The 27,921-nt window shown below is 41.9% G+C and overlaps 1 protein-coding gene across 2 annotated transcripts; it reads left to right on the top strand.

Moving 5' to 3' along the window:
- Positions 1 to 1,284: 1,284 nt before the first annotated feature.
- On the top strand, positions 1,285 to 27,921 carry LOC308387032 (scavenger receptor cysteine-rich domain-containing group B protein). 2 transcript variants are annotated; one of them, XM_080866906.1, is made up of 12 exons: positions 1,285 to 1,546; positions 18,772 to 18,911; positions 19,729 to 19,761; positions 20,361 to 20,399; positions 20,878 to 21,180; positions 21,282 to 21,350; positions 23,590 to 23,904; positions 24,155 to 24,223; positions 24,549 to 24,617; positions 24,810 to 25,124; positions 27,005 to 27,106; positions 27,214 to 27,921. In XM_080866906.1, the coding sequence occupies exons 2-12, from the start codon at positions 18,776 to 18,778 to the stop codon at positions 27,528 to 27,530; spliced, it is 1,767 nt and encodes a 588-aa protein (XP_080723032.1). In that variant the 5' UTR covers positions 1,285 to 1,546; positions 18,772 to 18,775; the 3' UTR covers positions 27,531 to 27,921. The 2 variants fall into 2 exon arrangements, with proteins under 2 accessions (XP_080723032.1, XP_080723031.1); XM_080866905.1 differs by lacking the exon at positions 1,285 to 1,546 and adding an exon at positions 15,440 to 15,737.

Genomic DNA, 27,921 nt, shown 5'->3' with positions numbered 1-27,921 from the left:
AAAATTTTGTATTTTAATGGTTTTACATATGAGCACTGGGAAATGGCTCTAGAGCGCCACCTATGCCTTGTTAAATGCAGCCCTACGACCACATCGTTTGAGCTATATGTATGAAATTTGGCACACATGTGTACCATGCCAAGACGAACAAAAAAGTCAGTGGGCCCATTGACACAAACCCAACAGGAAGTCCGCCATTTGGACGTGAAGGTGACATTTTGGCTTTAATTTTGTCATTTCCATGCCTCGCACTTTTTCGAACTCCTCCTTGGGATTTGGTCGTATAAGCTTCATCTTTGGCCAGTGTCAACTACACACTTGGGCCATGTTAAATTGCGGAGCTTTTGAATTTTTGCGATACGGTGAGGCGGTGACGCCACGGCGAATTTCGATGACTCGCCATGAAAATCTTATTGCCTCTCATTCTGTCATACATTGTCCGATCTGGACCAAAGAGCACACATATGATAAGGCTCCAGCCCTGAACATATTTCAACTGCCATATTTGACATCAAGGACAGCGCCACCTAGTGGGAACAGGAAATGTCATGTTTTACACTTTGAGGTACAGTATTGTGATGGGGGACATCTGCAGCCTCAAATTTCTCCAGAAAAGCCTTAAGGAGTTGGTCTTGGGTTACAGTGAAAACTGTGAGTTTTCGCGAAAGGGTGTGACCCCAGCAGCATGGCGAATATTGATGTTTCGCCATGAAGAAACAAATTAGTATAACTCAATGAAATCCAATCTGATCAGTACCAGACTTTACAGGCATGATGTCAGACCCGCCCTGAACAGATTGATGTGCCCATTGACAGGAATATGCAGAGCGCCACCTAGTGGCAACAGGAAATGTCATGACTTATACTATACTATATATATATAGATAGATAGATAGATAGATAGATAGATAGATAGATAGATAGATAGATAGATAGATAGATAGATAGATAGATAGATAGATAGATAGATAGATAGATAGATACAGTGTTGGGGAGTAACGGAATACATGTACCGCCGTTACGTATTTAGAATACAAAATATGAGTAACTGTATTCCGTTACAGTTACCGTTTAAAAAGGTGGTATTCAGAATACAGTTACTTTGTTGAAATAAATGGATTACACTGCGGTACTTTCCTGTTTCATTTTGTCGCGGGTCAGGACTGTTTGGGTTTTGTTTGACAGCTACGTTCTGTTGTTCCAGGCGGCAGCATTACGGTTGCCATGGTTACAGGGCGACGCTCTCTCTCTCTTTCAGCGACTGTGTGTTTCCTGGGTGAGAGAGCGCCTTTTCGTTGTTGTTGTTGTGCTAAGCTAACAGGCAGAATGCTACAAGCATAGCTCTAAAGAATGTAGCATCATGGGCAGTGTAGTCCGTGCTGCAGGGAGAATGGACTGCCATACACGTTATGGGTCTGTGAGCGCGAGGAGGGAGAAAAAGGCGAGTGGAAAGGTACGAGCAGTCATCGAGGAAAAACGGGAGCTGGAAGCATGTAAATATAATAATAACCACTGCAGCCAAGAAGAGTGCCTGACGAGCCCAGTTGTAAGTAAGCTATTAAGACTCGACTGTACACCGTGTTCGTGTTTTCCTCCGAAAACAATAAGTTCCGTTGGAGCAGCCTTTCAACGCCTCTCTCTGTCTCTCGCAAGAAAAATTGACCCACACAACAAAGTAAAGCTATTTTTCGGCTATGAGCCGACAGGGACCCCGCCGTATTAGTCAGAGGTCCCTTTACTACAGTTCGGAGTCGCGGACCTTCAGTAATAGTAATAAATCACACAGCAATAGTACATTCACGTTGTTGTAAAAAGCACGATAATATATTAAGTAATCCAAAGTATTCAGAATACGTTACTCTCATTGAGTAACGTAACGGAATACGTTACAGAATACATTTTGGGGCATGTATTCTGTATTCTGTAACGGAATACATTTTAAAAGTAACCTTCCCAACACTGGATATATATATACATATATATATATAGATATAGATATAGATAGATATATAGATATAGATAGATAGATATAGATATAGATATCTAGATAGATATAGATATCTAGATAGATATAGATATAGATATCTATAGATATCTATCTCTATATATATATATATATATATATATATATATATATATATATATATATATATATATATATATATAATGTTCTTCCTCTACACCCCCCCCCCCCCCAATTTTTTTGCACATGTCGAGGAGTGTGTCAGGCTACATTTCACTGTGTGTTATACTTGTATAACTATGCATGTGACAAATAAAGAACCTTGAACCTTGAATAAAGAGCCTTGACTTACACTTTGTTGTACTGATTTTCACATGTTCATCGTGGACACCTCAAAAGCGGTGAATATCACTGTCAGTCCCTCATGATGTTTCAGTGAGAAAATTGTGACTTTAAACTAAATGGCGCACCCCAGTGGCAACGCTGTTCACCATGACAAATGAAGTGGCTTTTGAGGGGCTTGGAAAGTTTCAAAAGTCTTGAAGTTTGGCACACACCTCCAATGTGAAGACGGCTTTGTTGTTATGATATCATTTTCCTTGAATAGGGCGAAATGGCTCCACAGCGCCCCCTACAAAATTTCAAAACATCAGCCCTTGCTCTGTGTTTTATCTATGAGTCTGAAACCTGGTAAGCTCATGGAAGATGTCAAGATGTACAAAAAAGTCTCCTGGAGCAATATCCCAAATCCAACAGGAAGTCAGCCATTTTAAAATTAATGTGTAATTTTGGCGACATTTTCCCCTCCTTTCAGGCCTCATACTTTTACGAACTCCTCCAAGGGATTTCATCAGATTGATGCGATCTCCAGTGTGTGGAATCTAACGACCTTTGTGATGTTAAATTGCGAAGCTTTTTGCGTTCAGGGAAACGGGGTGGTAATGGCGGCACATGGTTTCAATCACTCGCCAAAAAGCAGTAATCTGCTGTCACTCAAAAACACAATGTTCAATCTCTCCCAAAGGTCGCAGGCGTGATGAGACTCGAGCTCGGAAATGTTTGTTATGCCATTTGTCATTAATGGTTAGAGCGCCACCTAGTGGGACGACTATAATCATGATTGAATGAGATGAATTGTTAGCTGGTGGTTAAATGCATAAATTCCATCAATGTGACATCAGGTCGGACGTGCTGGTTGTAGGTGTTGGGCGTGGCTCGATGCGCGGGGGGTGCGAGGGCCCTCATAACGCTGCTTGCAGCTTTAATTATTATTATTATTATTGGTATTATTATTATTATTATTATTATTATTATTATTATTATTATTATTATAAATGGGAGTCATTATTTTAGTTATCTTCCCATTGCAAAGCATCTATGACTCTGTGATTTACTAACATCAAGAGCAAAACACAATTATAATCAGTGTAACTATGTCCTGTGATTTTATACAACCAGAGTGTCTTCATCCATCTAACAAAATGCTATCGACAAAAGTAATTTTCAGATGCAGGACAGGTTTAAACAGAATTTTTTATTAATATTTATTTAGCTGCTTCAGACTCAGCAACTAGGTATCGAGCAAATGCCAGCGAGACTTTTAATGAAGGAGACGCATCGGTAGTGTGTGAATACGTGTGTAAACATACTGACAAACCTTCTCTTGTGTCACTGTTTTAGATTGCTGGCAAACAGGAAAGAGGAAAAGGAAGGCAGACAGAAGTCACAGCAGGCTGGGCTAAAAATAAATCTCACTAAATCAAAGTTCGAAGCCAAGCTCGCTGAGACGTGACAGGCTCACATGAAGGGAAGGACAGACTGAAAAGCTCTACACTCAATTAACTGTACCACTGCCACACCGAGAACTAAGCGGAATGACTAGTGGACAGGTGTGGAATAGCAGCACTGGATAGCTCTGCTGCAGTTATGGACAGGAAGAGAGTGGGTGGGTGGAAATCAAAGGAGAAGGTGCAGATAACGTATCGTTATTTAGTAACAGCTGAGATTAACATTTTATCTAATTACACAGTTTCACTACTACTTTTTAGAGAGAAACAAGTAATATTATGTAAAAACAGTTCATAGACCATTAGAATAAGTTTGATTACACTTTTACATGCCATGAAATATTGTCTGAAAAGAAAAGAGAAAGAAACAAAAATGCCTGAAAATAGCCTGTGATTCCTGTGATTATTATTATCCTCCCACCTTTGCAACCAAACCAGTGTCAGCATAATATAATCACCAGGAATGCACTGTTTAAAATGATCTGCTGGACCTTGATAAAATGCTTCCTGGAGTTTCATTATTTGGCAAAGGTACTGATATTGTAAATCCTCAGAGGTATGTACATACCTTTACAATGTCATGTTACCGAAATCCATCAGACACTTTCCACTGTTTGGCGTTTGTATCAGCAGAGAGCTACACTATTTATTTATTTTAAATCATCACTATTGCAAGCTCAGCAGCTGACAGGATTTCTAATGGTTTGAAGATGAACGATACAGAGACAGACAGAAAGAGAGAGCCTCAGCATGCGTTATCAGGGTGTCCTTGAGCTGCTCCCTCTTTCAAAACATCAGAGGGATCTCTGTCTGATCACGTGTGGCAGACTGTTGGGAAGAGGCAGAAACTGATACACAGACAGAGAAAACATATCTACTGCTGCCATCCAACTATAAGCTACTGCAACTCATTAAATTATCTTTTACCTCTAAGGTGATGATAATTCCAAACATATCTCTTAGTTGTGATTTGTACAGTATTACCAGATTTCTGGACATGCTGTCTGCATGCTTGTATCGTATCAGCCCTGTTTCTCCTGTACTCACCTGAAGCCTATGCCCATGTTCAGTGGCGGTCTTAGCCTGTTTGGCGCCCTGGGCGAACACCCCCTCTGGCGCCCCCCCCCTCCACACACACACACATGAAGAGAGAGAGTATGCATTGTATGCAAACTGCTACTAAGCAGACATCATAATTCGTCATACAATGAGAACAGGACAAATCAACAATTAACACTGACTAATCAATATTATATTATTGTATATATTGTTTGGAGTTTAGTCTGTTACTGTTACTATTTTTACCATTTCTTCTTGGAGGAACTATAACCCACATAATTTCCTTAGGGATTAAGAAAGTATTCTGATTCTTAATGTTTTAGGATACATGACCTGCCATTATCCAATGACACATCTGCTTACCTGTGTCTTTTGCTCGTTTCTCCTTGTAGGAGCCATAATTAAATGTATTGAATTTTAATGATCACTGGGTTTTCATTTGTTTGGTTGCTATGGTGATGTGTAACGGGAGTCACGTGGGTGGTAGCGGTGACATTAAGAGGGCACTGTCAGTCTGTCATTCATTGGTTTGATTTTGACAGAGAGGAGGGCTGGGTAGCCGTAGGTTTTGTTGACCACAAGGAGTTTCCCCTTGTTGCATTAGAGCCTGTGATGTTTTATAAGTTTGAATCGCGAGCCGATCACATTGCTCTGTAAACTTTTCAAGCACTTTAATAAACAAGCAAGCAATTCCACCTCTCACATTATTGCGTAAGGTTGACAGCGCGTCAGGCAAATAGGCAGGCTCAGTCCCCGGCCTCTAGCGACTGTGGAAGTCGCTACACTCCTCCTCTTCTTTTCTCTTTTTTTTAAACTTTAAAAATGGGTTGTGTGTGAGACTTTAAATCAACAAAATATAAAATATACATTTTCAATTGTTATTGTGTGGTGGACCACTGGAGGGCTCCACTCACACCCAGTTCTCAGGAAGTGTTGTTGCTGTGTTTTGGAGGGAAAGTGTTCAGTTCTGTGGTGATGAGTAATAAACGAGCAGTGTTTATCGAGAGCTCTCGTGTCGTCTGTGTTTACCTCCACATTGGTGACCCCTGACTCGAACATGCTGCAGTCCGATGGTGGCACCGACTCCGCTCTGGATGCATCAGCAGCCACCAGCTACGTTTGCTGTGGCGCTCGAGCTGCCGGACTTTTGGCTTCACGATCCCCCGTCGTGCACATGGAGTCTCAGTTCGCCCTTCATGGCATCTCGGCTGACGACACGAAATATCACCATGTGGTGGCTTCTCTCGACCCGCTAGCCACCCGTCGTGTGTTGACTCTCCTCCGGGACCCACCCACCCGAGGGAAGTACGCTGCCCTTAAGGAGCTGCTTCTTCGGCGCTATGCCCTCTCCGACGCAGAGCGAGCCGAGAAGCTCCTCTCCCTCTCAGGCCTGGGTGGCGGTACGGCTCTCGAACTGATGGAGCACATGCTATCCTTTCTCGGACCGGACGACGGGGGATTCCTCTTCGCCCACATCTTCCTTCCGACAGCTGCCGGCGGCCGTGAGAGCCGGCCTCGCCAACTCTCCGCTTCTGGGCACCAGAGGTGTGGACTCGAGTCACATGACTTGGACTCGAGTCAGACTCGAGTCATTAATTTTATGACTTTAGACTTGACTTGAAAAAATGTTCTAAGACTTGTGACTTGACTTGGACTTTTACACCAATGACCTGGGACTTGAATTGGACTTGAACCGGTTTACTTGAAAAGACTTGATATTTTACCCCAAATATAAAATTTAACATGCATATTATATAGAGATTGAAAATGTGACGTCATTCACGGGTAGAACCGCAAAGGATTCTGGGAACTCGTGGCAAGCGGTACTAGCGCACGCAGGCTTTCAATTAAAATCAGTGATACAGCGATAAAAAGAAACACAAAAATGTCAAGAAGCTGTTGTATTATTAACTGCAATAGCCGGTCGCATGACAGCCACGGGAAGCCGACGGGTAAAGAGATCGGTTGTTATCGGATTACGTCGTTGAAGAGAAATTGTTCAAGCCATGTTTCCGAAGTAACAAAGACGCGACGGATGGCCTGGATTGCAGCCATTCAAAGACCAAATATAACGTCCCAGAACACTCCAGCTTACAGGTTAGTCTGCTCCAAGCATTTACACGAAGGTCAGTGTTTTTTAGTAGTTAATACGTCATTTTTCTTAACATAATTGGTGATATAGGTTACAAGCAAGTCTGGTGCTGAACAGAAATTGTCCGCTATGCTCCTTTATTTATTGTGCATAAATAGTGAATTGTCCTGACACAATATTGCGTTTCGCTTCTGTTATTATGGTACATTGACAAAAACATATACTTTTATTCACAGGATAAAACAGGTTTTTTGTATCACTAATTGCCCAGTACGATTACAGCATACAGTATTATTGTCACTGCTACATTTCTGTGATGCTACCAGAAATTATTTCCACTACTAATTAATTACCGTTGAGCTCAAAGGTCCTATTAATAAACGGTTAAGGAATGTGTATTTATGACGACAATTTGTGAGACTGGTAAACTTATGATACGTACGATCAGAAACGGCCCTAACCAATCTGGCGCCCTAGGCAAGATTTTAGGTGGCGCCCCCCTACATCAGCAGTGTAGTGTAATGTTGTAACAAATAATATTTCTATTAAATAAGCTTTACTTTGCATTTTAATTAACGTGGGATTATTTTTTGTATTTAGAAATAATAGTACCAACTTTTTTTTTTTTTTTTCAACATTTGTGGCACTGGCGTGGCGCCCCCTGATGGACGGCGCCCTTAGCATTTGCCTATACGGCCTATGCCACGGGCCGGCCCTGCGTACGATGGTCTTTCGTTCTACACGGTGCATTTCAAGGTCCTGCACCCATCCGTCGGTAAACTGTACCTGGGCTTGTTGCAGTGACCTGAAGTTACTAAACTTCATGAGTGTATGCACTCACTCCAAGAACCGTATAATTATAAATATGCCTATAAATATGCTACGATGAGATAGCTGACTTCATCTAACTAGCAAATGTTGTCCAGGCTACGTTGGTGATACAGTTTTTTTTTAATGTGTATGATATTTTTGTCATGCGATTTTAAAGCTGGTCCTACAACCGCATCCAAGAATAACATGCAGCTTATCTCAGAACTGTCGGTGAAAATTATTCTTGGAGCTAGGTTTAATTGAGCTGCATTTTAAAGAGGTGCAATTTCACAATTTGTGTATATTTTCTAAGTTCACTATTTTGTCATGTGTTGAGAAAAACACAGATTTTAAAATTACATGGTCTAATATTTACATTTAGCATATAACTGCAACATTATTTTTTCGGGGTTTTTTTTTTAAAGACTCGAAAGGACTTGAAATTCAAAGTTTCAGACTTGTGACTTGACTCGGACTTTTACACCAGTGACTTGAGACTCAACTCTGACTTGCCTGACATTACTTGAGACTTGACTTGAGACTTGAGGATAAAGACTTGAGACTTACTTGAGACTTGCAAAACAATGACTTGGTCCCACCTCTGCTGGGCACGAAGGATTATCGCTGGCTGAGGACGCGGATCGTATTCTTCTGGCTACCCGCACTTTCCACGATCACGACCTAGTTCCAGCCTCGCCGGCGGCGCCTTCCACTTCCCCGCTGACCTGTACCAGATCCTTCGCTGACGGCAAAGATCGCGGCACAGCGACACCATGGACGGGACCTCTGTTTCTACCATCAGCGTTTTGGCGCCGGAGCGCGCCACTGCCTGCTGCCTTGCGCTTTTCCGACCCTGGGACATGGACCCTGCCAGCGCGCTGTAGCGGCCACGACCACTGGCGACAAAGAAAAACTGCTCTTCATAGAAGACTCGCGCTCTTGGAGACGTTTCCTGGTCAACTCCGGCTCCCAGAAGAGCCTCCTTCCCTCGTCCGGAGCCGACAGTTTAGCAGCGGGCTGTGGACCGCAGCTTATTGTGGCTAATGGCTCTCCCATCGCAACGTTCGGGGAAAGGTTCGTGACTGTTTGTTTTCATGGTCGGGATTTCCAATGGACCTTTCTTGTTGCCGCTAGCTCTGTACCTATTTTGGGCGCCGATTTTCTTTGTGCCCACGGACTGCTGGTCGATGCACTGTCTTTTTCTTCAATACCCTGAATCGGGCTAATTTAGTGACTTCAGGGAATGTTTTTCAGCATTTGCTCTTGGAGTTCCCTTCACTGACTTTTCCTAATTTCTCGAACACGGCAACGAAGCACGGGGTTGAACATTATATTCCGACGGTCGGTCCCCCGGTGTTCGCGCGCGCACCGCCTCGACCCCGCGAAACTCTCCGTCGCTCAGGAAGAGTTTTCCGCAATAGAGCGCCTCGACATAGTGCAGCGCTCGAATAGTGCCTGGGCTTCTCCGCTACACATGGTGCCCAAGTCAGACGGTCGGTGGCTGCCGTGTGGGGATTTTTGCCGTTTGAATAATGTCACGGAGAACGACCGTTACCCCATTCCCCACATCCAGGATTTTTCCGCCCACCTCGCCGGCACCTCGATTTTTTCTAAAATTGACTTGGTGCGGGGGTATCACCAGGTTCCCGTGCACGCCGAAGACTTCCCCAAAACTGCCGTTATTACCCCTTTCGGCCTATTTGAATTTTTGCACATGCCGTTCGGCCTGAAAGGTGCCGCCCAGACTTTTCAGCGGTTGATGGACTCTGTTTTGCGCAGGCTGCCTTTCGTCTTCGTGTACCTTGACGATATATTGGTGGCCAGCTGCTCTGAGAGTCAGCACGCGTCCCAAATGCATCAGGTTTTCCAGTGCTTGGCGGCACACGGCCTGATTGTCAACCCCTCCAAGTGCCAGTTCGGCTTGCCGGTGCTGGATTTCTTGGGCCACCGCCTTTCCGCTGACGGTGTGGTTCCGTTGCCAGACAAGGTCCGGGCCGTTTCGGCTTTTCCGCGTCCTGCGTCCGTTAAAGCACTGCAGGAGTTCTTGGGGATGGTCAATTTCTACAACCGCTTTCTCCCCAGAGCTGCGCACCTGCTGCAGCCTCTCTATGCTGCCTTGAAGGGTAAAACAGCTAAGGACCCGATTGATTGGCTCCCTGAACGCATTCAGGCATTTTCTGGGGCCAAGACCGCGCTGGCAAACGCCGCCCTGCTGGCCCACCCGTTTCCGTCGGCGGAGATTGCGGTGACCTCCGACGCGTCGGACGTGGCAGACAGGGGCCCCCAGTTCATTTCCGAGCTTTGGTCTGCCATGGCTGACGGCCTGGGGGTCAAGGTCCACCGAACCACTGCGTACCACCCGCAGGCCAACGGGATGTGCGAACGTTTCCACCGGTCGCTTAAGGCCGTGTTCCGTGCTTCTCTCACAGATGGCAACTGGGTTGACCGCCTTCCATGGGTTTTACTGGGGTTGCGCTGCGCAGTTAAAGAAGACCTTGGGGTTTCCCCGGCTGAACTTGTCCTTGGTCAGCCCCTCCAGGTCCCCGGGAAATTCTTGCCTGAGAGCCCACCCCGTGCTTCGCTCCCTCTGTGCTGTCTCTCCGTCCCCCAAGAGACTCGTTTTCTCTTCCTGGCCCAGTGCACCATTGTGTGCCCGACACCTTTGTTCCGAGGTCGTTGGACTCTTCGCAGTTTGTTTTTGTCAGGCATGACGCTCGTAGGCCTCCGCTGTGTCCACTGTATGACGGCCCCTTTCGGGTTATTCAACCGGGCCGGAAGCATTTCCTTTTGGATTTTGGGGGTCGGCAGGAGGCTGTTTCTATTGACAGACTTAAACCAGCACATGTGCTTCTGGATGACCAGGTGGTGCCGGTTCAGGCCCCCCGCCGTGGCCGCCCGCCTTCCAGTGGACTGGACAACCCTGCTTCTTCCTCTGGGAGCACCCCCCACCTGGCGGGGCCCGAGCTATCTTCAGTTTTTCCTGACCACCCATGCCAGCCTGGCCCTCAGGCTCGTTTCCCCTCCGCCAGCTCTCCACCTCCGCGGTTCAGCCGTTCTGGATGTTTAATTAAAGCAAGGGTTCTGGACTAGGGGATGACCCTACTGGGTGTTTGGGGGGGGCATGTGTGGTGGACCACTGGAGGGCTCCACTCACACCCAGTTCTCAGGAAGTGTTGTTGCTGTGTTTTGGAGGGAAAGTGTTCAGTTCTGTGGTGATGAGTAATAAACGAGCAGTGTTTATCGAGAGCTCTCGTGTCGTCTGTGTTTACCTCCACAATTGTTCCCTTTACCCCGAGTCCTAAAGTGTATATTTATTTTTTTACTCTTAAATATTTATTGTTCGTTTACTTGCACTGCTGTAACTGGAGCCTCGTCGTCTCGTCTCTCTATATACTGGACTGTATGTAGCGGAGATGACAATAAAGTTTAATTTGACTTCAGCAGCGAGCAGACGCACTGAGGGCTCTCGCGCTCACTTTTTGCGTATAGAATTTTGAAAGCACATCGGTGCAAATTATAAGTCTGTATCATGATGTCTGGTGTTTTCGTGTTTGTTGTTTTGTTTTTATTTTCTTTTATTTCGCGAGTTGGTTATTAGATGCTGCTCCAGCCAGTCAGAGAATCCCCCGCCGCCCCGCCCTCTCCTCTCTGCGCCGCAAGCAGCAGGCGCACTTCGCAAACGAAGGGCGCCCTTACTCCCAGCAAATGGGCGATAGAAAACCGATCGGTGCCTATGACATTCCCAATATGCGCTGGCATGATGTCGGGGCAGCATGAGTACAAGCAATTTTTTTTTTTGCCGATGCCCGTGATGCCGCCCCGGGCAACCGCCCGTGTCGCCCGTATCGCCCGTATCTAAAACCGCTACTGCCCATGTTTTCATATTCAGTGGTTCCTCGCTAACGCGGGTCACCTTTCGCGGCCTCGGTGTTTTGCTTTTTTTTCCTCTTTTTTTTAACAGCGCATTGTGTTCTGCGTCCTGATCTGCTGTAAACCATTGTCAATCAATCACTTGCCGTGTCTCCTGTACAGTACAGAATGCGTTCAGCTTGTCAAATTTACATAAATCTTCGATAGCTAGTAGTGTGACTCTGAAGTGCTGTACTGTATGTTTGCAAGTTTTCTTCCCAACAAACACAACAATGTCGACGAAACGTTTTGCATAATTGTAAAAAATAAAGTTGGCTACTTAGCGGATTTCACCTATCGCGGGTTATTTTTAGAAGATAACTCACGCGATAAACAAGGGAACAGTATATTCTGGCAGTTATCTCAGTAATATTTTTGAATACTAAGACATTTATGTGCCTTCTGTATATCTTTCTGTGAAACTACCAGTACACATTCTGATAAGTCTGCAAGAAATGTATTTTTATATGGTAATTTTGCAAAGATTTGAGTTCTTAGCTACTTGATTCCTTCTTTCTTATCAGTAGACCTATATGCGATTCACTCTGATTCACCTTTTCGCAGTCAGTCTTTGCTGACAAAAGGTGACACTGATTCAACATTAGTTTTTATTCAAACAATAATTATTGGCATAAAACAACTGCAAACAGTTTTCATTTACACAAAACAACCGACTAAAGTCACATACAGAACAAGCATACACCTTTTTTTTCAAAATATTTGAGTCGCCTTTTTTGTTTTATTGTGAATCATGCCTCAGAGCGTATCATTCATGCATTGACATCATGCAGCAGTATCTCTATGAGAAATAGGGCATTTAAGGGAAAGTTGGCATTTCCTTACTATTTTTGGTTAACTTAATATCCTCAAGGTTACATAATCTCATGACAGTGTTTTGTTAACAAAATCTTTTAAACAAACATGTGATATCGAATTTGTCATTGAACCTATATGTTGTACATGGGCAGAGATTACAGTTTTATTTGATTCTAAAAGAGGGATTCACACAATTGGAGACAATAGAGGACAGCCCGCATCAAGTAATTGCCAGTAAGCTAACTAACCATGTTTTCTCCACCTCTGGGACACTGAATGCTATCAGTTTTCAAGATCCACTTGAGTGTTTTTGTATTCTAACCTCACATTTATACCCAAGGGGTTAAAAAAAATCCCTTACATAATCAATACCTTTGTGAAAACTCAACGTCATGACCCCATATTACAAAGGCATAACCCCAAAAGGTTGGATGTCATTTCTCTGTAAGCTCTTTGTATGTTATGACACCTATTGTTCCAACCTGCCGACATGAATAGACCTGATCTATATATGCCCTACTTCTAACATGAATCAGACTCAATCGGACACAAATAATATGTATAACTGCTACCCTCACCAAGTCATCAACAGGCTAAAAAGGTATGTTTTCCAGAAACTTAATTCCCAGCTGAAGGTCCATTTGCTTACATTGTGTGTTTCTGCTTGGAAATTTTCACTAGTAGCTGAAGTGACTGTGCTTCCTAGAACCTTCTCTTTTATAAGGCCTTTTGTTTGTAGTAGCTTTGTTTCCTCTTTTCATTCTTTCTCTGTAAACTGTAGCTTAGATGTGCACACAGCTCACTGTGCAACGGTTCTGAATCCGAGTCGCATATATACCGAGTTCAAAGGAATATGGCTAGATGTTCCAAAAACAGAAGATAGAGTTATATGCAGTATATGTCCTTGGCGCAGAATATCATTTAAAAAAAAAAGAGAGAGACAAAATTCATCACAAATGAACCAGTTGGAGTGCCGTTTTCACAATGATCAATCTTTTTAAATGAAGAAAGGCCAGTTGAATACAGTATGTCAACTTGAATGGCTGATTCTTTTATTTTAAATTTGTTTATCTTCCATAATGATTCACACATCATTTTAAGTGTTTTGATGTGGTTTACTTTACACATCAATTTCTTGTTCATTTTGTATGTGAATACAGAAAAGTGTAAAACTCTATGTAGCACTCTCTGTCTCATTTCTTCCAAAGAAGCTGTTGAAGGCTTTTACTGTAACTTCATTTTTAGAGAAATCTTCAACCTCATTGGCCAATTATAGTTCAATTCAATTCAATTCAATTTATATAGTGTCAAATCACAAAAACAGTTCCCTGAAGGCGCAAATGTCAGAAATTCCCTATGAGAAAGCACTTGGTGAAAGTGGAAAGGAAAAACTACATTTTAACAGGAAGAACCTCTAGCAGAATTAGGCTTAGGCAGCTATCTTTGTGGGAAGCCCCTAGCAACCTAGGACTTTTACACTCTAACTAAGGGTTCAGGATCACCTCCCATATGGAAAAGATATATATAAATCTTATAAAGTTTTTATCTGTCTTGTATGAAACTTATATGAAAAGCATGTTTGTACTGCCCACAGAAAATTGTGGCATGAATAGAAAATTGAAATAAGGTATCTTTTCTGTCCCCTAACTAATTTAAGATGATTGCATTCCATAATAAAATACAAAGGAATAAAACGTTAGCTCCATGAGTTTAGTTGCTACCGCAATTTTTAACGCATGATGATGACAACGACTAAAAATGGCATTTTAAATTATGGTTTTTCACCCATGTTAAAAACAGTTTGCACGCATGCAATTAGACTCTGAAAACCTTAATTTAACCTAACATTAATTTACAGGAAAAAAGCAAAAAAAGACCGAAAATATTAGCAAGATATGAGTGAATATTTATCTCCCCAGAAACTTGACTTCAAATGAAAGACAGTGCGCCTTTGAGCTGGATGTAAAATATTAGCTGCTTTTTGCTAGCAAATGACCCTTTCTTAACTTAAACTTAATGCATTTAAAAATGTGGTTCTGTGTGACTAACTTTTAACTCTTTAATTGTCATATTCATATTTGTTTGCTTCCCACCATATATGGGAAAGAAAAAGTTGCCAACAATAGATTTTCAAGACAAAGCAGTTGGTCACCTCAAAATATGTAGACTTGCTCTGTGTGTATGGTGATTGTTTCTTTGTCGTCTCCGAGAAGTTTGGAAAGTTAGCCTGGTGTAACTTAATCCTTATATTTTTGTTAAGCCACTGTTTTGGGTGCCACTCAAGGAAGGAGCCCTGAATTAGTCCTTGAAATCACAGACAAAGGCTATGAACAGCCAGCATGTTTCTCTGCACCTCAGGAAGGAATTAGTCTTTGGCAGTAATTTGTTAACCTGCTCTATGATTCAGAGGCTCCGGGCATTTCCTTGTCAATACTCATATAACAGCAGTAGTTACAAAATATTTTCTGTATCCGAAATATAATCACAGAGTCACCTTAGCCAACTCACTTGGAGTGTTAGATATTAGATTAAGGAAGGTAGGCAGTAATTTGTGGGGGGAAAAAGAAAAAAGAAGCTTTTACATAATCTTTACCCAGAACATTCATCTAAGTTCCACACTGCACATAAGTTATGCCTTTGTAGCAAACAAACAGGCTTGTTTTTACCGTCATGCATACAAGAAGGTAAAGAGTGCTGTGCCTTATGCTTTCACTTATTTGTCAGTCATCAGCTTTCAGTGGGAATAATTGCCTCAAAATCCCGCAGCTCTCCTGTTTTAGAGCACCTCTGTGTGGGAGAGTCCTACATACACACACAGGACCTAAGCCAGAGCCTTGTCCCTCTCTGCAAGTGTGTGCAGGGATGAGTAGGACCACACCTTCTGAGAGCACTACCTGAAACTGGAGATGCGGGGGTACCAGTGAAGGGTTAGCTTTCATTGTCTTTGTCTTTTTTTTGCCCCTCCTGGTTCTTTTAAGCATAGACAGGTACAGGGCCTTTGACTATTAACATACAATGCTCTGGTATTTATTGTTTTACGTAATCTCTATCACTGAATCCAGGTACTTATAGTCAAGCAGGGTTAAGGAGATGAAAGACCTAAAACACGTAGCGCTGGATACTCTGAGCTCCCTGCCTCCATTTCTACGCAAACTTTCTGTATATTCCGTGTGACTTTTGGAATTAAGTTGCCAGCTATTTGTGCTCTGATGACATTTTTGTAGGTTTCTTTTGTCGGGAAGAAACCAATTTTATTTTTATTTAATTTTTTGTTGTGGGGCAAGATAATTTTTTACATCAGGTATGTATTTTTTTATATGAAATACTGAGTTTATATTGCTTTATTTCAAATGCTGTCTTTGATCATTATGACCATTTTTACATGAATCGAACTTGACAAGTCAGTGGATGTTAATGTCTTTAAATCTACCTTTTATCTGTCACTGAAGTGACCGATAAGTGTACATTGCTGTATCACTGTACATTGACACTGATCTCAGAACATTAAAATCATATAGTGTTAAATTTGTTGAGGTACTTTTCTCTAAGAGTTCTTTCTTCTTTCATAATTTGTCAGAAAAACTACAAAAGTATCACTTTTTTAATATCTACAGTGAGATTATATGTTGAAAAACCCACCAATTCTCTATTTCAATGGCACAAAAACGTCTCCGTTAAAGGGACTGACAGTGTTATTCTCTGCTTTTTCTCCGATATTAAGGGGTATTTTTGTGGGGCCGAGATCTTTCAGCTATTTCTGTGAGAAGGGAGGGGAAGCAGAGCTGACACAAAAGGCAACATTATTCCCCAGCGGATCTGCGCTACATCCTACCATGAATGGAGTATTGAAAAACATAACATTGGGGACTAGATTATTTTTCATCCCTCATAACTGAGCCATTTGTCCCAGAGTTTCAAGTGGTTTGTTGGTACAGTCTGCAAATGAGACAGCCGTGGTTCTCCAGTGCTGCGCTGGTGTTAAAATCCCCACCTCCCAATTGGATGTACAATGACTTCTCTGTGGGCTTCTGGCCTTTGGAACTGTACCTTTGGAGACAATGCAAATGGAACTGACCTGGATGAAAACATGTCAGTCCATAGTTTCTGCTTTTACGCTTTCTTGTCACTAAATGGCCTTGCGAAAGTGGTGTGTTAAATTTGCCTCGGCGAGCCCCCAAGCGTTATATTTATACCGTAGAGCTGCTAAATATTTTAATGTCCCTCTCACATGCCTTTGTCTTTTTGCCTAACGCTCTCCAAGGAGACTAGAGGCGCCCCCACAGTGTCATCAGGTGCCTAAGCATTTTGGAGGTTTCTAGTGACAGATTGCAGGAAGCAGCGTTTTTGCCTGACGATGGGGACCACAGAAAGCAGAAATGTCTTTTTGTGCCCCCTAGGTCCGGAATGTCCACTATCTCGAGGGGCCAATATCAAATTCTCCCCTCATCATCCCCTAATACACATTCCTGTGTAAGGTCAGGGGGGATTCTGCATGAGCAAAGAGACAAACAACCACATGCTTCTAACAACACTTCTTGATTCTTTGCTTGAAAGCTCCATGAGAAATTTGGAATTGAGCAATTGCAAAATTCCTCATCACTGATGAAGAATTGAGTCTGCAAAATGAAAACAGGCTTCACACGCCAGTCCTATAACATCAAAGTGAACTGGATACTAAAAAAAAAAGTGATCAGGGTGTTTAATAAATTTATATGTTTGAATTATATAAACAGAACACAAACCTTCTGATCAGGCTGAAACTGATTTGAGCAGTTCAGGAAATTTAGGTCCAGCCTAAGCTAAATGCATCTACGACACAATTCGCTGGTGTTTCTATACTTAGCTGAAAACTGTGTTCCCTTCCAGTCCTGTTTTTAAGGAACAAATAAGTTTCACAGCACTCAGATTTTAGAAGTTTTTGCAATGCCCTTGTCTTTGTCCTTGCCCTCATAATAATTTTTCCTGTGAAATTAAAGTAAAATCCGGTGTCTCCTACTACTACTTTCTAAAAAGTAAAAGGGCACGATTTTGATTGAAACTATACTGTAACATACCATAACACAGTAATGTGCTGTTTGCATTTATTTTTCTTCAAAGACAACAGCACTGATATTAATAAAGCATACTACTATGCAAAACATTTTGTATTTTATTGTATTGTAAGTTAGAATATAAAACACCTTGAGGCGATTGGTTTTTAAAGCCTGAACTGTGAAATGAATAATGGCCAACGAATTATTTTAAAAATGGGGAGTTTATTGAACCATCTGACAACTTTGTTTTAAAAATTAATTAAATTTTAATTTCCATATATGATTTTTAATTTGTTTTTGTATTGCCACATCTGAGATTTATTTTTTTAAGTCCTTTAAAATTTTGTAAAAACAGTTTTTATTGTTAAATTTGTTTAAGTTTTTAAGGTGAAAAAATAATAACACTAATGATGAGGAAGTCTCCACTACTACTACAACTAGATGCGGAGGAGATATAAATAAACTTGAACTGGATTTTCAGTATAATGCTACTGTGCAGTTTATGTTGAAAATTTTAAACCTTTTTGCACCACTACTGTGCATCCTTATACATTTTTCTTTTAATTAATTTGCGGTACTAAATAAATGTCATTCATTTCAGTTTCTCAGTTCTGAAGAATGAAGGGTATTTAGAATCTGGTTACATTACTATCTGACGATGATTACTGAGTGATTTGTCGGTGAATCCCAATATTCTCTGCCTGATGGAAAACCCCTTGAAAAAATGACACAGGTATCCAACTGTGCTTGTAACACAAGACTTCTCCAGCTGCTGATAATGGTCACAAGCTAACCTTCCTCACTTTCAACTATGAGGGCAACAGATGTCATCCTGCTGCCAGATCTGACCACTGTGTCCATTTTGTGCTTACAAAACTGCAATGTAACACAACACTTTGTTGTCTATATTCTCCTTGTTGTTTTGGCAGTACCATTAATAGATGGTGCCATGTCCTGATATCTGTGAAACGTGGGTGGCTGTTTGAATGAAAACAGAGATTCCTCACATCCTTTTTGTGTCACTTAGGAAACAACCAGCGTCATGTGATTCCTGGGAAAGATTTTTGTCTGAGCTGTCCTCTTCTATCAGGCTTGACCTCAGACTACCATCAATACAATACCAACAGCTTCGGGCTTAATCAGTGAAAACAATCCAATACTACTAATTAGGCTTGTCTGAACCAAGATTAAAAACAGCTGGCTGCAATGTTGTAGTAGAAAAGTGTAGCCCACTGGTTACATCTCAACATTACGGGACACCAAATTAGAGGGACTGAGCGAGTGTGAATCTGTGTTTTGCAGGCGGATGGCCAGTCAGGGAGCCATGCGAGGCCAGCGCGTGGTGGAGAGTGAATGCAGGTGCTGGAACCCAGCCGTCTGGCTCCTGGTTTCTCTGCTGGGAACCCTCGTCTTGGTAGCCGTCAGCATTCTGTTGAGATTTGGTGAGTGCTTGGAAATGGGAGTACGTTCAATGAATTGCTGCACATAAGGGAAGACCGTTCACTCATGATGCTACCTGAATGTAATAATGCAGAAAGCTTTACTTCATGTCATGTGATAGTAGACAACAAATTATGTTTGTTCTGCATCATCATTGCTGTGCATTGTTGTCCATTACAATGTGACAAAAAGAAAAGCTTAAGGAGTTTATGCTTTTCTTTCAGATTCTCGGTGACCAGTTTTGGATAGAGCAGCTTATTAAATTATGTCATTTCCCATAGGGGACATATTCCCACTAACCAAAGGCTGGACTGTGGCTGTAAGAAGTCTAAAATCTTAAGTATGCTGTACACTTCCATTAGATTATTTTTTTTCAGTGAGTGCCTTCAACATACTGTCTAATCCATGAATTCACTTTGAGATTTGGGACATCTCCCAAAACAGAAAATGTTGCCATGGAGATGAATTGAGCCAGTTTGTGACACATGAGATGATTTCTTCTGTGCCACTGTTTAAGCACATTCGAGGCACTAATAATGCTCGAGAACCTGGTGTACTTGCAAGTAAACGCCCTGTAGATGAGTGCTTTTGTGTCCACAGCCACTACCTGGCCAGTGTTTCCACAGCAATAGTTGGTTAAAAGCCCTGCAGTTGATTTTGAAGTGAGACAAGATCAATTTGACTCACTGAATCAACACGTGGGCACAGCAACTTATTTAAATGTGCTGACAGCACATAACTGCTTTTGTCTCTGGACAGAGCCAACAGATGACGAAACGTGTGCCTCACTAACCTTTTAATTTTGTGCTTTAATTTCAGGGGACATCAAAATAAGCAGACGGGCTTTACCCGGTAAGTAACATCCAAGTTAATCGCCACTTACTTTTCTATTTCCTTGCGATCCGCTCTTCCAGAAAACAAATGCAAACCCTGCATGAGACCTTAGGTTTCATGTATGTTCATGTTTCAGAGTCACAAACACATGGGACCAGCCCGTGAAGTGACCCACATTGGGTGCAATGGTTATCTCTTTAGTGTCTTTGCTCGGTGCAGAAATCTGAGATATTGTATTAGTCTTCGGGCATAGACTGTCCTCCATCCATTGTGGGATGTAGCCTCACATCACAGGGTTGCACATGGACCCCTTGTGTTTTGCATAGCAATATATATACTTAAGCATGAAAATGTAGTCAGCTTAATATAAAGTAAGCTGTACTTGATGAGAGTATTTGCAAAAGTTAAAGCAGGATGCTAACATATTTCTGTAGCATCGGGTACAGTCTGAACAGGCCTGCTGTTGTGATTTCAGTCTGTCTCTCATGTTACAGGAAAATAGATATAGTAGATATAGTGTACAGTAACTATAGAACAACAAAAACCACCTTTCATCAAATAATTTAACCATACACTCTCACTTTCTTTCACATGTCCAATCCTCCCTTTGTTTTCAGACAGTGGCGTGCAAAGCCCAGTGAAGACGGAGTATCAAGGTAAGTTTGAAATAGACAGTGACCTCCACATCCAGTCCACACATTCACATCCATCTGGCAACAGCCTAAAACATTCGGGGTGAAAAAATTATCTGCATCCTAGTCACGTCATGAAAACCTATCAGCGTCTGGCTGTATGTCAGTGAAAGAAAGTACAGAAGGTAGCACAGCGCCTGGGGCTCTTTAAACAAGGTCACTTTCCCAGCTCTCCATTTCTCTAATCCCTACTTAATTGCTATATAACCTCCTATCCTCCTCCTGCATCCATTTCACTCACTTCCAAGGAGTCATGTGGCTTATTGATAGCCTTAATTTAGGATTAGACTTTTTTTTCCCAGAGGAATTTTTTCTTTCCTATTACCTGTCATTACATTAGAGCCTGGCCAGTCTCTTTTCTTCATATCAGAAGCACATGTTTTCAAAATGTCTCCTCTGAGAGAGAAAGCCTGACAAATATTTTCTGCTCATCTCTCTGAAGTACAACTGATGAATGGGCGGAGCAGGTGTGAGGGCAGAGTGGAGGTGCAATACAACGGCTCGTGGGGCACCGTGTGTGATGACGATTGGGACATGGTGGATGCAAATGTCGTGTGTCGTCAGCTGGGATGCGGGGTGGCTGTGGCGGTGTCCAGCAGCTCTAAGTTTGGACAGGGCACTGGGCTCATCATGTTGGATAATGTGGACTGCAGAGGAAGTGAAATGGAGCTCAGCCAGTGCCGTAGTCTGGGGTGGGGCATCCACAACTGTTACCACTATGAAGATGTGGGTGTCACCTGCAGAGGTAAAATACAAAATTCTAAGTGGATAAAACCCCAAGTGGGAGGAGGAAAAAAAGGAATAAACATAATGAAATTGCTGCTTTTCTTTTCATTCGGCCGCTAGAACCAACCTTGCTGGGGTTCAGAGGTCTTGAGGAACCCAGCACACCACCCCAGTCCATATCTGGTTTACGTAAGTGCCCTCTGCTTTTATGAAAATGAGACTGGTCTTCTGCCAGTGTATAGATAGATAGATTATTGAAACAGATACCTAACCCAGCAAAACATGAAAATTAATATAATAAATATGTCATGACTGACACTTTGTTCATATAAAAATTAAAGCTGCACTAATTTGTATACATAGGTCTATACAAAGTCATTTGTATGTGAGTGTGTTAACTCACTGTATTATAATCATTTACCTACAGAAAAATGATCCTCAAAACTGAAGTTTCTCTCTGTCTTGTAGAGACTTTCAGTTCATATTTGCTGTTTTACTGCACTTTTTGCTATTTGTCCTTCTCTCATGATGGATGTGGACCCAAATGCAGAAAACAAAAGCCATAACCTCTATTCCAGCATAGCAGGAGTCCAATAAGTGTCAAACAACAAAGTCCAAAACCAGGGAATACTCACAAGCAGCCATGCAGGAAAAAAACAGTGAACAAAAACAGCATGACACGACAGAGAACTAAGGCCAGCTGAGGCTTTAAATGCCAGGGACTAATCCTGGAAAAAACAACAGCTGGGGAAAATAAAGAACAGGTGAAACACATGAATGATAACAGCACAGGGGATATAAAACTTAATACCAAATACAGGAGAGAACTAACTTGCAAAGTAAAGCAGGACACGAGTGACAAACGGGGCACAGAGACAAAAACTCAAGTTAAACTGAAAGCAAAGAATAATATGAATAACCAATAACCATAAACTGAAAGAAAGATTATAGTAACAAGCCTAGAAAACAAACTCTAAACAAAACATAAAATATAGCACAAAGAACTAGATTAAAGCAACAACTCTAAACATATATGACACAGAAAACCCAGGTCATGGGATGACTAAAGGTTCAAATGAAACAAAAAACTGCTCAAACTTAAAGCATACTTAAACCCAAAAGAAAACTATGGACCATGACACTCCGAGCCCAAAGGGAGAACGAACTAAAACCAACAAATTGAATTCATCTGGTGGCCATAAGCATGCCTGCTTATATTACTTTGTTTTGGTTGGATGTGCAGCTGGCAGATGTGTGTGAATTTGAAATTGAATGTTTGATTACATAGCAGTGAGGGTTTTTTTGTTTTTCTCCATACCATAATGCACCCAAGCCAATCTATTGTCGTAGGTCTAAGCATCTAAACCAACAGGTGTGAAGATTAACTCCACACCTGTATGTGGAGTTAATCTTCAGGGGACAAAACTGATGAAATTGCTTTAAGCAAAAGATGCTGCACTGCCTCGCTGTTAAATAAGCAGATTAGGTTTTTCATATACTTACATCAGTGCAATACAAATTTTAAAAGTAATATATAAACAAACAAAGTATGACACAGACCACAGGGAACACCTTTAATTTATGTTGTATACTGTAAAGAATTCACCATCAGATCAGTTTTTCTTTAGATGATTTTCACGCCCTAATCAAATTGTTGCTGACAGGTGGTATGCCAGATGTTGCCACGAAATGCAAGGGCAGGTTGCATTAAAGAATGAACAATGGTTTATTTTGTCATTGTGCTCAGTCAAAAATGCGGGAAGACTCACAAAATGAACAACTTCATTAATCAAGGAACACAAATAGAACTGAAGCAATATATTATTTCAGTTCACCTTCAAAGACTTGTGGGATAATGGAAACTTTTGAACACGCCCCAAAGGCCTCATGAATTCCAGGCCATACCTATTGTTTGCTGGGTTTGCCTTTGTAGCAGTCATCCTCTTGTGTTTTCTTATAATCCCCCAAAGAATTGTGAGAGACCAAAAGAAGAAGAAGAAGAATTTAGTTAACAAGTTGACGTATCTAGCTACTTTTCCATTAACCACTATGTAACCCTGTGGGAATTGAGTAAAGGCCTCCAAATTCAGGGCTTTCTTAAATGATGGACACATAAGAATGGCTATTGTCTCCTTGTTTCTGTCCACAAAGAGGCATATGATGACAACATCTGTGCTTAGTGCAATATTAGATGTCAATTTAGCGCTTCACTTTTGGTTTTTCCTCTGCACTCTGTAGTGTGCATTGTATTGCCTTCTTTCTGTGTATCAGTGTCAAATCACAGCAGCTGCTGTTCCCTTTGATACCCCCAAAATGACATACATAGAGAATCTAATAAAAACTTACAGAGTATAAAAATATGCTCTGTAAAGAAAAAGCTTTATCAAGATTAGTGCCTACAAATCCCTCCCTCTCCTGCTTACTTTAGGAGATGGCACCATCCGTCTGATTAATGGACAGAACTCGTGCCAGGGCCGAGTCGAGATCTTCTACCAGGGAAACTGGGGGACAGTGTGCGATGATGACTGGGTACTCAACAATGCCAAGGTAGTATGCCAACAGAGTGGCTGCGGCAGTGCTGTCTCTGCACACACCAACTCCTACTTTGGCTACGGTACCGGGCTAATTCTTCTGGACAACGTCAACTGCCAGGGCACGGAGCAGGACCTGACTAAATGCAAGAGCCTGGGTTGGGGTAAACACAACTGTGGCCATCATGAGGACGCTGGGGTCACCTGCACCGGTACTCTTAGAACTGTCACATTAGCATGAGTAGCACACCTGCAACTAAGATATTAAGTTCACAATTACACTTTAGCATGATAGCCTGCCAGAGTGAAAGTTATGTTATGTAAGTGAAACTTATGGCAAAAATTTAGCAAGTATCAGAAAATCAGTCAGATTCATCTTAGCTGGACAGCAAAAATGTCTGCACAGAATTTAGTTGCATTTCATAAAGCACTGGTATAAATTTTATTTTTCACCCACTTTAGGGTCCACTACTATACCACCAGTAGCAACAGGGGCCCAGAGAGGGCCGTGGGGAACATTGAACACTGAAGGTAAAACGTACCATTCATTACACACTATGTTCAACTTTGTGCAAACAAGCTCAGTCTGATTCTGTTCTTCTGTTCACCAGCCTGTTCCATTTGTTGTCCTGGGTTAATAATTAATAATAGGAACAAAATGTGCATTTTGATATATGACCAACAGGGTGAGCCATTCTTCCCCTGTTGATCATATACATGCTGCACCACAGTGCCACAAAACAAAGTGGTGCATGTGTTCCATAACCTAACCCTGCCATCATAAACGGGTTGTCTGGTGTATTCATGTATCAAGTAATTGTATTTTTTCTGTCTTCCCCTACAACTACACAAAAAGTTCCAGTCACCAAGTCACCAAGCACAACAACAACAGTTACAACAACAACAACCACCACCCAAACAAGAGGTAGCATTCTGTTTGATGTATAAAAATTAAGTGTGTGTGTGTGTGTGTGTGTGTGTGTGTGTGTGTGTGTGTGTGTGTGCGTGCGTGCGTTTTAGTATTGAACACTGTGCACCATCAGCAATGTAATCTACAAAGAAAAGAATTTCTAGTCTAAAATTGCAATAACGCATCCGTGTGTTTCGCCTCTTGCAGTTACGTCAGCCATTCGTGTGGTAAATGGCAACAGTAGCTGCCAGGGTCGTGTAGAGGTCCTCTACAAAAATGTTTGGGGGACAGTGTGTGATGATGACTGGGACATGCCCAATGCCAAAGTAGTGTGTAGGCAGCTTGGATGTGGCGCACCTATTGCAGCCAAGTCCAATGCCTACTTTGGCCACGGTTCAGGCCCAATCTTGCTGGACAATGTGCAATGTAGTGGATTTGAACTAGAGCTATCCCAGTGCTTCCACCTGGGGTGGGGTCAGCACAACTGTGGCCATCATGAGGATGCTGGAGTTATCTGCGCACGTAAGACCTTATTTATTTTCTCGCAGCACTAAACTAGGCTTCATTAAACATACACTTATAGCACGTGCATATACTGAACTTGGTAAATGTCTGTAATGTCTGTACTATTGTCATATGAACAATGTTGGGAAGGTTACTTTTAAAATGTATTCCACTACAGATTACAGAATACATGCCCCAAAATGTATTTCGTAACGTATTCCATTATGTTACTCAATGAGAGTAACGTATTCTGAATACTTTGGATTACCTATTATATTATCATGCTTTTTACAACTACATGAATGTACTATTGCTGTGTGAATTATTACTTTTACTGAATGTTACTCACCATACCAATACCGATTAGATTTTTTTAAAATCTTAATATAAAATGAGTAACAGTAGGGTGGACATTAGGTAAGGCTGCACTTTTTGCAGCGATCTCGTATAGAAAACTGTTTCACACGTATATAAAACAGGTCCACGGCTCTGAACCGTAGTAAAGGGACCTCTGGGTTCCGTGTCAGGCTTGTAGATGAAAACTAGCTTTACTTTGTTGTCTGGGTCAACCTTGCTAGCGAGAGACAGAGAGAGCCGTTGAAAGGCTGCTTCAATAGAATATTTTGTTTTGGAGAAAAACACGAAAAAGGTGTACAGTCGAGTCTTAATAGCTTACTTACAACTGGGCTCGTCAGGCACTCTTTTTGGCTGCAGTGGTTATTATTATATTTGCATGCTTCCATCACCCGCTTCTGGTCGGTGACAGCTCATACTTTTTGACTCTCCTTTTTCTCCCTCCCTCGCTCACAGACACATAACGGGTATGGCAGTCGATTCTCCCTGCAGCACGGACTACACTGCCCATGAGGCTACATTCTTTAGGGCGATGCCTGTAACACTCTGCCTATTGCCTTCATATTAAATCATTTTTGTGAATAATTTTTAAAAATATTTCTTCACGTCATTATGCGGGCCGCAAGTAGGTGTGACATGGGCCGCGAGATTGAGACACAGACATTAGAGCATCTTAATGCGTGTTTTGTCAAAAATAGAGAGGCTATAGTTAGGCATAGCCAAACATATGAAACAGGAAAATACCGCCGTGTAATCCCTTTATTTCAGCAAAGTAACTGTATTCTGAATACCACCTTTTTAAATGGTAACTGTAAAGGAATACAGTTACTCATATCTTGTATTTTAAATACGTAACGGCGGTACATGTATTCCGTTACTCCCCAACACTGCATATGAACATATGAATGACTTCTGGCTTTGCGGGAACTTCATGAGTTCCCCTAAAAGCCCATACCACCTATGTATCTAGTCATCTACACCCGCCCTGCTGGGCTGGCCAGTTGCAATGCATGACTATAGTACTTTGAGGACGAAACAGCCCAGAGAGCATGAAAAACAGTGGATGAGTCAAGGCACATCAGCGTCACTGAATGCCTCCATGCCAAATATGACTTCTTTCAGGCTAAATCAAAAGCACAAATATCCTCTTTTATATGTACTGTAAATCCTTGGTTCCAAATTAATCAGGAAATGTTTTAATGCAGTTTCTTTTTAACAGTAGCAGTTGCTTTGAGTAGTTTTGCCTTTAGTAAGTAATTAGAACAGATAAAGGGGTGTAATTTGTGCAAACATCTTTACAAAAACATAGTCTGTTATAAACAGACTGTTATAAACAGACTTTGCAGAGGCAATATCTTGATGAAATTGCCTCTGCAAAGTCTGTGTCTGGGTTATTGGCTTCTAGGAACAGAAGAAGCAAACAGGTTTCTTATAAGTCATTAAAATCCCTGTTAGATAAGTGTGATATTACTTTTGTGACCTAATATTCAATGACTATTCCTTGAATACATGAACATAATTCTCTCTTCTCTGTTTCCCCTTAGCTTTTGACCCCCAGTTTTTTGATCTTGCAAGTGTGCGTGAATTCAGAGTAACAGAAACAATACCAACAACCACCACCGCAACCACCACACAACCACCTGAAGGTAAGTCACATATACCCTCAGTTATTTCACAATAATGTCACCTTCCTCTGGACTGATTCTCAGAAGCAATCAATGCTCAAAGTTTAAAAGAATTGTTTTTTATGTAGGTTTGGTAAGACTGGTGGGTGGCCAGCACCGGTGTGAGGGTCGAGTGGAAATGTACTTGAATTCAGGATGGGGCACAGTGTGCGATGATGCCTGGGACCTCCCAGATGCCCAGGTGGTGTGCCGTCAAGTGGGCTGCGGTGAAGCCATAGCAGCTCGGGGAGAAGCTTACTTTGGGCCCGGCACGGGAACAATCCTGCTAGACAACCTCAAGTGCAGAGGTACTGAGAGATCCCTGCAGAGCTGCTCCCATATATCCTGGAATGTACACAACTGCGACCACTCTGAAGATGCTGGTGTCACCTGCTCGCCATCATGATTTCAGCAGAACCGCACTCCCACCAACATGTGTTAGGATGTGGGTGTACCGTCCTCGGACTTGTGTACATTATGTAAATAACAGCTGACACATTGCTGAAGTAATATTCCACCATCACCAACATAAGTAACAGTTAATATGCCATTCCATGATTATATTCTATAACTATATAAGCCTATTAAGCACTTTATAAATATATTATGTAAAACAAAATGTACACAGTTGTTTGATAAATGAAGAAAAGTAAAGCTTTTAACTGTCTGTCTTTCTGTTTTTGTTAAAATATATACTGTACATGTTATTTTTCACTTAAGGAATATACTTGAGGAAGTCTGTGGATTAAAGCTATTTTTACAGAACAGCCTCTGCTCCACAATCCACAAATATGTAT

The sequence above is a fragment of the Rhamphochromis sp. 'chilingali' genome (genome assembly GCF_963969265.1).
Source record: "Rhamphochromis sp. 'chilingali' genome assembly, chromosome: 19".
NCBI lineage: Eukaryota > Metazoa > Chordata > Actinopteri > Cichliformes > Cichlidae > Rhamphochromis > Rhamphochromis sp. 'chilingali'.
Note: the sequence above shows the minus strand (reverse complement) of the source record. Positions and strands in the feature narration are given on the sequence as shown.